The 13,126-nt window shown below is 24.2% G+C and overlaps 1 protein-coding gene across 1 annotated transcript in view; it reads left to right on the top strand.

Moving 5' to 3' along the window:
* Positions 1 to 1,562: 1,562 nt before the first annotated feature.
* Positions 1,563 to 13,126, top strand: part of LOC129618855 (uncharacterized) — a 55,654-nt gene continuing 44,090 nt past the window's right edge. The window contains exons 1-2 of the mRNA XM_055533877.1: positions 1,563 to 1,771; positions 11,040 to 12,387. Of these exons, the coding sequence (XP_055389852.1) occupies positions 1,563 to 1,771; positions 11,040 to 12,387 (1,557 nt within the window). The remainder of the gene's footprint in view (positions 1,772 to 11,039; positions 12,388 to 13,126) is intronic.

Genomic DNA, 13,126 nt, shown 5'->3' with positions numbered 1-13,126 from the left:
AAATAATCAAGAAATGATAGCTATTTCAATCGGCTTCATGATTGTTAAAAGTTACGCTCGTCGTAAATATCGATTTGCAATCATACCTTTTGTGTTTAAAAAAAAAATTCACTCTGTACATTTCATTCATTCAAAAATTTTTCATTCTTTTGGCAAAAAACAAAAAAAAAAGGAAATAATAAATTTGTTTTTTTTCTTTAAAGAATTCAATTTTAATATTCAATTTTTATTTTAGAAAATTAAAGAATGAAAAGAAAATTTATTCGTCTTTTGCAGATTTTTCCTGTTTCTTTTTTGAAAACACAACGCGTTTTACTTATTATTGTGTAGGAACATATTCTTTGTTTGCTCAGACTTGTTTTCAAAATTTTGTAATTTTGAAAAATACGAAGAAAAATGAAATTAAAATAAAAAATTTAAAAGAATTTTTCATTCATTAAATTTTAGATAATAAATAAGTTTTTTTTTTTTGTGATAAAGTTTATTTTACATAAAAATTCTTTTCTTCACATGTTATACTTTTATTTAAAGCAGACATACTCGTACTTAGAATAGAAACGGCAACTCATTAAAATATTTAAATTTTTCGCACTTTTATTTTTAGTTTATCTTTTATTAATAGTTTATCACATCCTTTCCTATTAATTAGAATTTTTGAAATTACTTTAAAAATATCGAGAAAAAATTTAATTATTTTTTAGTAAATTTTCTATGTAGTTTTGAAATTTTGTTTACAAAATGTTATTCTTGCAAATTAAGATACAACAGTTGTTCACTGAAATTTCATGTGGGTGAAATTTCTTAAAAAAAAACTATATTTAGAGCATAATATCTGCAATTTTTAATTTTTATAAGTAAATCAAAAGATTTTATTTAATTAAGATTTTAATTAATTAATTATTATCATAAGGTGCTTAAGATTGGAATAATTTGCTTTATACAATTTAAATATTAAAATGACTGCTATTTATTGTAGTGTTATATTTTGTGTAGCATGGTTATTTACAATATACAGCTATGGTCAAAATAATAGAAACAGTTTTACATACGTTTTTAATTTCTTTTATATCTTTTGTAAATTATATTCGTATTAAATGCTATCTTTTGCAAAATTATTTTGCTATATTATGTTCTATTGTGAATATATTTATAGTCACTAAAAACTGTAATCTGCGGGAATTCACCATTTGAAAGTAAAAATACCGTATTTCATCTGGTCAAAATAATAGAAACACCCGACGAAGGTAGCTTTATTGATGAATAAAACTAATTTCTTTTTAAACTATATTTAAGCAAATATTGAACAATATTTAAATTATAATAATCAAATAATTTAATTTTTTGAAAAATGTTGCATAATTAGGGGTCGATCGAATCATTGTAGTGTTAAGGAAAAATAAATAATTAAAAACTTAAGAAACCAAGGAAAAACTGTAAAAGAAATTGCCACAATTATTGAACGTTCAGTACATTTAGTTTTTAACGTTTTAAAAAGTAATAAAAGTCCTGAAACATGAGGAAGAAAGCAATAAACAAGTGAAAAACTGAACAGAAAAATTGTAATGATATGTAAAAAAGACCCATTCAAATCTTCAAAAGCAATTTTAAAAGAATGTCAGGCTAATGTGATTGGTAGAACTATACGCGGAATATTGAACAACAATAATTTATTTGATCGCGAAGCTCGAAAAGTTCCTTATGTCAGTAAAAACAATATTAAACATAGAAAAACTTCTGCTAAAACTCATTCGGAGTGCAGTGGGCCAGAGGTGTAAAGAAGTGGCGCAATATCCTTTGTTCGGACGAAACAAAAATTAATTTATTTGGGCCAGATGTTCCTACCTTCGTTAGACGATCAACAAATACTGAATTAAACCCCAGGTTCACGCGCAAAACCGTAAAACATGGTGGCGGAAATAGAATGATTTGGGATTGTTACGAACAAAAATATTAGGTGTTTCTATTATTTTGACCATAGCTGTAATACAATATCAAACTGCCAAAGAGTGTACTAGTTACTTCGAAAACTAGAACTACAAAATGAAAATTTGATAAATACTACAACTATCAAGTTTCAACTTTAAAATCGCAAAATATTTTATATCACATAATTATATATACATATACTACGTATTCATGCGCAATTTCCCGGTAAAAAGGAATATTCATGTGCAATTTCCCGGTAAAAAGGTATTCCTGTGCAAAGTGTTACGGATCCTGTTTATTGAAGAATATTTTATTTTACAAGGTAAACGCATACAAAGTATACAAAAATTGTATTATAATGCATTCTTCTAAATTTCATTCAAACGAACTCTGCACGATTTCTATAATACAATAAGAGAAATTTTCATCCGAAAATCGGGATATCAATAAAAACGGTGCAATTCCAGTAGAAAGGTGTAACTTGAAATTTTCTTTTCTAAAATTATATAGTCATTATATAGTATAATTTAGCTAAAACGACAACGATTGTATAGTAATCTTAATCATATAATTAATCTAATATTCTACATGTTATTCAATATTAAATTTAACGTACTTAAAAATAATTTATAATTACGCACTGTGGTATCCACATATTAAGTATATCAAAAATATTCAAAATATCCTTAGGAAATAATCCCATAATTAGATTTATTTATTTTTTTGTTGTTCTGCCCCAAATTTTTTTTTATATCCAAATTATATTAATTTTTCTTCAACATATATAGACAAGTGAACATTATTAATCAATATTTACATAGTATATAAGTATAAAATAAATATAATATTAATTCATTACTCTTAAAATATATAACATTTTATGCATAGACATAATATACATATGTAGCACAGACAATAATGTGTCGTATCTGTTCTCAAAATAAAATTCGTGGAAAACCTAATTTTCATATACTCTATATGAAATATAGCCTTCATAACCTAATAATAATAATAATAGTAATAATTTTTATTAGGTTACTAAACTTTCTAGCTATCTCAAGTGATTATGTCAGATTTTTCACTTCTTATGTAAATATTATTTAAATGAAAATAAAATTACAATTTTTTGTTATATTAAATAGATCCGCACTTCCTTGATTCAAATACAAAATTTTCAATATATCGCGCATTAAAAATAACAAGAGGGTAAGCTTGTTGTATATACGTATAGGTTTTACGCAAATTAGATAACAATATTATTGATGAAATCATATCTAATAAATTCCAAAAAAAAAAATAATATTATAATTACATTAATAAATAAAAGAAATAAAAAAACAACAACAAAAACTAGTTTAGTTGATAACAAACTTTTTTTTTTATTTTATTTTACGCATTTTATTTATTTCTCGCTTCTTTTACTTAAAAACTAAATTGATTTCCTTATTACTAGATTTTATAGAAAGCGAAAATTAAATAGAAAAACCATTATAATGACCTGAAAGGTATCTATACCATTAAGGAGAGAAAAAATAGAAAAAAAAATTGAACGATTTTTAAAATCTAAAATGTTTCGTTTTTTTTTTGTAAAGCAAATAAATTACAAATTTACATAAAACCAACTATAAATACTTTTTGCACATATTTTCGTTACATACATGTGTATATATATATATATGTACATATTTACAATGTATTTTATTTTTTTGTTTAGTTTCCTCTTATATTTAGACTTTCGATAACAAAAAAACAACTCTTTTTTTTTTTCTTTTTAATAGAATTATGCAAATTTTAATCCGAGTACAACACTAGATATAAAAACATTTTTGGGCTTGAAAATGCTTACAAATATCTATAATAGTGGTACATAGCGCGTATCAAAAATTCTGAAATTAATTAAATAAATTGATGACAAACTTGATGATTTTACTAATACTTATACTTTGCTTATGTGGCAGCTGGAATACTTTACTTGAAATCATCTCGAAACTCACTCAGTCAAGCTGTGTTTTTATGATGTCAGCTTGAGATTCCGAAAATTACATTTAACTATTTATATTTCAAGTTATTATTAAAATTTCAAGTCAAGTAAGTAAAATTTGTTAATTAATTAACTTGAGTGAATTGCGGCTCCAAGTCAAGTAATGTTTTTGTGGACATATGGCTTCAAGTACGCTTGATGGTGCCATATAAACGGGATAACAGTTGAGATTGACTACAAGTCAATTAAAATTAATAATTGTGTAAAAAAAATTAATAAATAAATTTTAGTGTTACCGTAGTTGTAAAATTTTAATGTTTTTTAATCATTTTCGATTTATTTCTTTTTAAAATTTGTAAGAAATAATTAATTTATAAAATATAGGGAGAAAATATATTTTACAATTATAAGTAAAATCAATCTTTTCCGTCACAATTAATTAATTTAGAAAATTAGAAAAGTAAGGTTCTTTCTTGGAATCACATTTGATTTTCTCACATCATAATATTTTGATTCCACACTATCTGATTCGAATGCAAGAGAAAAGTTCAATTTTAAATCTAAAAGAACATATTAATATAATTTATGTATAAACTTATTAAACACACTGCGTAAATCTATTAAAAAACTATGCGTACATACACATACATACTCGTACATATGTATATAATAAATTTCATTCCAATCTAAAAACAAAATATGTAAAAAATTAAAAAAAAAAAAAAAACAAGAAGTCAATACTTTTTTTTTTAATCAATTCCTTGTCAAAATAAATTGCTACCGATTTGTTATGATTAAAATTAAACTTTTAAATTAAAAAACAAAAAAAAACAAAAATAAAAATAAAAGAATAAAGTGAAATATTTTAAAAATTAGATAATAAAATAAATATGGTGTCAAAAAACAAAAAAATTAAAATAAATTTATAGAAGTTTAATAATTTATATTTGATCAATACAATTCTAAGATTTTCAAAACAATTTGGTGTATAACTATAAATCATAAATTTGAATTGCATATTATAGAACAAAATTTCAATTCTCTGATTTCAAAGTATTTGGAAAGGTACTGCACTTTTCAAAGTATTTGAAAAGGTACTGCACTTTTAACTCGATTTGAATATACTGCGGAATATTTGACGGGATTTTCAGTAATTTTTTTATTCAAATATTTTATTTGTTATTTCAATATTATAATATTGAAATGCCTCATCTTTTTCAATCATAATTTATCTACATTGACATTTCCAAATTTTTGCTTCTGAAATGAATAAAACTAAAATTGTAAAATGAAAAATTAAAGAAATTGTAAACATTGTTAATATAAGGCTTAATATTCGTTGCGCCTTAAGATATGCAAATTTTCATTAATTATTTTTAAAAGTTTTCATGAACTTAGCCTTCACATCAGATTTTTGAAATGATTTATAGATTTTGCAATTATTCCTACGTTAAATTCTAATATTTTATACTAAAATAAGTGCTTATTTCATAGAGAAATTATGTGAATCGCAAAATTACTCAAATATTGTTGAGTAGCACTTTGAAAGAATTATTGTGGAACTGAACTGAAAAAAATATTTCTTATTAATCGTACTAAAAATATTTTTTAATTTGTACTAAAAATAACTAACTATTAAAAATTTTCCCTTTTAATAAATCAAAATCTGTATATATACAAAAATTATGCGTGTGTATAAAACGAAATAAGAAATTTATAATAAAACTTTCCTTATACAACAATTATTTTAAAAATAATTCTTTCTCATTTCATTTAAAGTACAAGAAATTAATGATTTTCCTTTCAAATTCATAATAAAATAAATCGTATTATTATTTTTTTTTTCTTTTCTATATCATCGTCATAATAACAACGTTTTACAAATTCACATATACATACATGCATACATTTAACATTTATATTTTTTTAATAATAAAATCATTTTTTAAAATAATTTTTTTTTTTTTTTGTTTTGTTTTAATCACAAATAGTAATGAGATATTTTATAACTACCATAAATAACCATTATTATAAAATTATGTATAAAACGCAATATATACACTACAAATCAATTGGAATGAAAGAAAAAAAAAATAAAATAATAAATAAAATAAAAGAAAGAACAAAAAATTTAAGACAAATGGACGGACTTATGTCGACTCTTTAACTATAAAATGAGTTAAAAACAAAAACAAGTAATAATAAAAAAATTAAAATAACAATAACAACACACAATATAACAAAAACATCTGATTACCATAGTCGAAAGTGAATTTTAATGTTTTATTTATCAGAACTTGCTTTTATCACGTCAAGAAAACCAAACAACAATCGTCGAAATATAAAAAGAAGAAGGAAAAAAAACAGAAAAAAAAAGCAGTGAAGTGATCAAATATAAACTCATTTCGCCCATTTTATATTCATTCACTATGAGTAGACTAAAATAAAAAAAAAAATAAAAAAAAAGTGAGAGACACTGTTCAAAAAAATAAAATATAATTGTGATTTTCATCTCATTATCTTGCAAATGCGTTTTATTCAAACGATAGTTTTTTCAACATTTTTTATTATTTTTTTTTTTTTTAGTATTGCATTCATTTTAGTTATTTTTCATATTGTTTTGCACACTCTGTTTACATAAATTGTAATCGTGCAAATGTTATTTTTACGCAGATAATTTTTTTTTTTGCGGTAATGAGCTGCTTGCCATACACAATATAAATATAATAGAAATGTAACGGAATCCGTTAACTTTATAGAAAAATGAAAAGAAATAGTAAATATGAAAAAATAGAAAATCAAATTTAAATAAAATAAGGCACTTGAACAATTATAATCGTGTATGAATTTTTTTATTTACATATATATATATACAAACTTAGTTTACCTTGTAAAAAGTGTAAAAATGTTAAAGATAACATTCATAAAATAGGAGTAAAATTATGGAATCGTACAATATGTAGACAAAATAAAAAAAAAAAAACATAAAAATAAATTGTATGACATTTTACTTACTTATCTGTACAAAACCAAAAAAAAAAAAAAAGGTACATTTGTAAATTTTCTAATTTTATATAAGTATGTATGTATGTGTATTCTATTTGGTTTTAAGTCGATTTACTACTATTAAGAAAGTTTTGAGTAATTGTATTTGTATTATTAATTAGAATGGCGTTTATAATACAAATAATACAATTTATACAACATGGAGCGACACCTTTTAATTGGGATTCAAAAATCATTAACTTTAATAATAAAGTTAATGTTAGTTAATGCTTAATAATGATTAATTTTACTCACAATTTTAGGTTAAATTAAATTCATTTCACAGATTATTTCTAAAAAAAAAAAACTAAATTTTGTGGGATTAATTTATAAAAATCAAAGAAAATAAAAATAAAAGTGAACAGTGTTTGTTTTTCCTAAATCACCTCATATAGAAAATTAGAAATAATAAAAACTCTCTATTATAATAATTCTAACCCAAAATCTATAGTTACGAGTATGTATCAAATGCTATAAAAATTCGTATATGAAAAATTTTAATAAGTTTTCTTTAGTTCCATAATGCAGTAAAATAATAAATTTTTAAATATCGACTTCAGTTTGATCATAAATTGAAGAATTTAGTTTAAATATAATAATGTAAGTACTTAAAAATTTCTCGATTGAATTTAAAAGTAGTATTATTATATTAATAAATACATTATAGAACTTGATATTTATTTAATGTTCTCAGTACTTCATATACTTTTCTTGCAAGTATTTTATGCTTTTCCGATATACGAGTCATATGGATTCAAAATTAATTACTATTTCTTGTTATGTGGGAAATATAAGACCTCATGTTTTAAAAGTATCATCAAAGCAAGTCCATGCACAATGTCTGAATTATGCCGAATATATATACCTTAAAGAATTTAAAATTATATTAAAGTAATTATAACTTTACGGTAAAATCTCAATCATACTAAACAAAATCAAGTATTAGCGTTGCATTTATTTATTATTATTTTAAATTATTTACATTTGCATTGTATACTGGTTTATTTAAATTTTTCTATTATTATAATAATATTATACTGTTAAACTTTTATAATATCTCTTTTTCTTTTGATAGGTTGTCATTTAACTCTTTTTTTGTGGTCAAATTTTAATGATGTTATTATTACATGTACTCACTTTTTCTTTTATTAAAGAGTAAGTGTAATATGTTGACAACTTGCAATAAGATTATCTTAATTTATAATAATGTATATATATATAAGTTGATATACATATAAAATATAAATATAATACTGTTACTATATTGCCTGCCATCTTTTATTATAAATACAAAAATGATTATAATGCTCTCTATACAATATGTATAGTTTGCTTGATATAGTCGTTCTGTTGTCGCTATTGTCGTCACAGAAATTCCAAATTCTGAGAGAGTAAAATGCATTGGATACTTATGGTGCATTGTTTTCCTTTTTTTTTACATAAAAGATTGTTGTTTGATTTTTTTGTGCGTTATTTCTTTTTGTGTTTTTACTTTATTTGATATTGAAATGGAAATTGGAATGAATTTTACTCTTTTTTTTTTTTTAGTATTATTAAAATATGTCCAATAACAGCATATGTATATGTACATAAATATTTTGTGTATATCATACGTGTATATTTTTTAGGCCGTCTCTTTATGGAATTGAATTTGACCTGATTTGGCATTGAAATGTGAAGCACCTATGAATGAATGAATAATATTCACTTTTTCTTATAAGTATATACTTATATACTCCAAATAAATATAAGTATGTAATATCATTAAGTATACAAATAAAACATAAGAAAAAAATTGGAAAAAAGAAGGAAAAAAGTGAATTGAAATTGCGTTTGAAACAACACTTTCACTATTTCTCATGTACAAATACACAATATAAAGTTAAGTATGTGCGTTTGTATCCATCATTGATGGGAAAAAATGTGGTTTTCTTAATCAGATGAAATGATGAAAATGTGTTACTGCTCTTTTTTTTTTTCTTGTATTTTTTTTTTTTATTATTTCAAAACATCGTTGATTATGTTTGTTATTTTGCTTCGCCTCATCGTTGTATATTTTAATTTGATTAAACACATGAGTACTTGTTTTATTAAATTGTAGAATTTACATTGATTAAATGTTAAGATATATTGGTATTTTTCTTATTTGAACAACAAAAAGGAGTAGGATGTTATTCTGGAAAAAAAAAGAAAATTTTCGGTACAAATTTTTCTTTTTATTTTATTTCTGATTCTCGTTTTTAAATATTTGACAACACCAACGAAATTTCAGTATTATTAATGAAAATAATCGATAAAAAGGATATTCGATATTCAAAAAAAATATTGTTATACATTGAACCTTTTCTTTTATATTAAATTTTTATTTTATTTCAAAATTTTTATCCTGCATTTGTTTGTGCTTTTTTTCTGTCTTCTGGTAAATAAGCAAAAAAATGAAATTTACTTATTCACCATATGCATGTGGTGATTAAATTTTTTCTGTAATGCCTATGTGTATTTTAAATTTTATATGCAGATTAACAGAGTGTATTAAAAATGATGCCACATGAAATGATTTATTTCTTATTTTGTTTTTTTTTTTACTGCATTTTATAGAACACATGCAAATATGCAATCGGAACACAAAAGATTTAAAAGATTGCTACCATTATGTGTGTTTTTTTTTTTCAATTTTTGTTTTCAGCTTTATGGAAATAACCAAATAATATACAAAATAAATTTTATTGACATTCAAGTTATATATTGTCAATGTACACGTTGTTAAAGGATAATAATAAAAATATAATTTTAAATTTGTATATTAAAACTTTTTTAGCACACAGTTTGATCCAAAAATCCCTAAAACTAAATTTAAAAATTTATTTCAAATTTGGTTGAGCATTTAATTTATTACTATGATTTCCACGAAAGAGCCGAACGTACACAATCGACTTACAAACTGTTCTTAACTTCTTCGGAATGGTTAGGAAATGCTTAAGTGGCATGAAACCATATTGAGTTTTGCCAATGTATTATGATTATTCAAGGATAATATCAAAATATTTACAATTTTTGGGAACGTAATCAGTAATTTTATAAAAATGAGTTTAGTACAGGCCCTTGTGAATTTTTTACGAAACTTTTTGTTCCTTATGAAATACCTTTTAATTGATCAATGCCAAATCTTAATCAAAAAGTACATACTAATCATTTTTAGAATTTATGTACTACACATTTCCAGAAAATTCCACTTTGTACCTAACATACACATACGAACAATAAAAGTCTAACCAAAAAACAAAATTTGTTTTGAATGAAATTAACCCTATATAAAATTAATATTTTTTATACCACACTTTGTGATATTATGCATATTATAAAAGTTCATTTCACTAAAGTAAAAAAAAAACTGCACTGTGAATGAATGCTGTGAGTGCTGTTTTCTCAAATGCACTGTGAAAAGAACTGCACTGTGAATATCGATGTCATACACCATAAATTTGAGTATCAATGTACATAATTGTATTTTTGAAGGAAAAATTAAATTATGGCACGCATATTTTTTTAACCAAAAAAAAAATAAAATTCTCATGTTTTTCACATTTCAAGATCAATGATATTGTCCAGGATATAATTTATTCACAATATTTTTTTTTCAATTCTATTGTCATAATATTAAATATTTTAAAATATTCCTCATGTTGATTATTGTGTCAGCGAAAGTTATGTAGTAAAAAGGAGTGTAAACAAATTGAATTGTGCACGCTAGGATTGTGTAAGCAAAAACAAAAGATTAAAGTGTACGATATTCCAATTAAATTTACTTTAAACCAAATTCAATACACTTTAAAGTATTTATTATATAAATTTGTAGCACAATTTATAAAGTCTTGTCAATTTAAATCAAATCTGTTTCCTTTAAAATTTAATATTTATTGTTAAGCAGAAAAATATATTTTTGAGATTTTTAAGTTGGTATTTTTTGTATAGGAACAAATATATGATTTCCCTCGTTACAATGGCTGTTCTATTGAAAATTTACAACAAAATTCTATTCTATTGACTATTTTTGAATTTTATACTAAAATAAATTTTATTTTTTGTTTAATTTTGCAGATGAAACAAAATTAAATCCAGGCTCCTGGGAAGATCCACTACCAATAACAAAATCTTCTAATGTCCATCATCAAACAATTACAACTGCACAATTACACAATTCATCTTTACGTCGTATAGATCCATTGAATACACGTGGTTCATATAATAGTGGATTACATCATTATCGTTATCAACATAATCAATTAATATTATCACATCATTTACATAGTAAACGTATTTTAAATAAAAGTCCATCTACGGCATCATCAATATTAACAGGTACTACTAATACTGGTAGCGGCGGAATATCAACATTACAACAAACTCAAACAATAACAACATCAACACCATCTTCTACAATATCTGTAACAACAACTGCCGCTCTGGGTGGTAATAATTTAATTGGGGTTGGTGGTGGTAATATTGGTGGTCTTACATTTGATAATCAACAATTATTAAAAATAGGAAAAAATCATAAAAAACTTGAACATACACCATCAGCCCGTACAGTAAATAGTTCAGACGGTAGTTGGTGTTCAGAACGTGACGAAAACGATATAACATCAGAAGACGACGATCTAATACACGAAGAAGACGAATTAGATCTTGATAATTTAAGTGATCGTAGTAGTACATTATCAGCAAAAGTAACAGCTGCAATTATCACAACGGCAGCCAACGCTCAACAATTACAACAGCAACAACAACATCATCATCAGCCACAACGGAACAGCCAATTACGTTCAACATTCAACAAAGCAAAACAGCATTTGTCCTTTGACAAATGGCGTACAAGTGTAGGCGGTGGCGGAAACAACAACATCAATCAAACCACCAACAGTGCCAATACCAGCCCAATACATCTTCAACAACAATTACAACAGCAGCAACAACAGCAACAGCAGCAACTAAAAAATCAAGATCAGCAACAACAGCAATCGCAACAACAACAACAGACATCATCACCCCATTCACAGAATTCTCCATTATTGACTGGAGATTGTGGTGGAAGTCCAAGCAGTACAAGCAGCAACAACAGTATACAAACAACAATGCCTACAGCTGCAACAACAACACATCATCCACATTCAGATACAACTACACCCGGTGAAACACCAGGTGGACGTCTATCGCGATGGTTTTCAATACGTAGAGGCTCAACACATCAATATGATATTGGTGGACGCGATGGTCGTCATTCTTCTTCATCAAATAATAGTGTAGATACAACTGATACGGTTTCATTATGTAATTTTCCAGGTACCAATGATAATAGACATAGTGAAAATATATCACCGAAAGGTACATTAAATTCATCAACATCATTAGGTGTGAAAATGCCTCAATTACCCGAGGTAAGTATTAACTTTTTTTTTTGTTTGGTAATATTCTTTACTTTATTTTAATGGAATTTGATTACAAATTGAATATGAATGCTATTCCAACTTCTTTTAAAATCATTTTTGCATTCACCCAAAATCATTACACTATTCGAACAGAGCATGTTCTTTTAATACAATTTTCTTTCTCATTATATTAATGGTATTTATAACACAATGTAAATATAAAAAAGTGCCTATAGTGTAAAATTTTAAATATATATGAATTCTTTTCTTAAAATAAATATTTTATACATATAATGTCTATTGATATTAAGACAACAAATCGTTTTTCTTATATAATGACTCAGTCGTATAATATTACATGTAATTTTCCTATGAATTAAACATGAAAAATCATAAAAATAATCCTTTTTTTTCTATTTGAATATCATCAATAATATTTATTTATAGCTAACCTTGTGAATTTACATTAGTACAAATATAATTTTATATATAAAATATTCATAACTCACAAAAGAGCTATAAATGTCCGATTTCAATGCCAAATCAACTATATATTATGAGTTTTTTTTTTCTTCTTCTTGCAACTAAACAACTATAATTTATAAAAGAAATTGACACGACACTTATAATATGTGTATTATATGTCATACACATAAGCATATCAGTATGAGTTGTTCACATATTTACATGTTGTGTATACATCCCGCTCTACTCCTTCTTATTTTAATATGATGATAGAATTCTTCAA

This window comes from Condylostylus longicornis, unplaced genomic scaffold (genome assembly GCF_029603195.1).
Source record: "Condylostylus longicornis isolate FDR11 unplaced genomic scaffold, ASM2960319v2 ptg000010l, whole genome shotgun sequence".
NCBI classification, from domain to species: Eukaryota; Metazoa; Arthropoda; class Insecta; order Diptera; family Dolichopodidae; genus Condylostylus; species Condylostylus longicornis.
The sequence above is the reverse complement of the archived record's forward strand: the minus strand, read 5'-3'. Positions and strand labels throughout refer to the sequence as shown.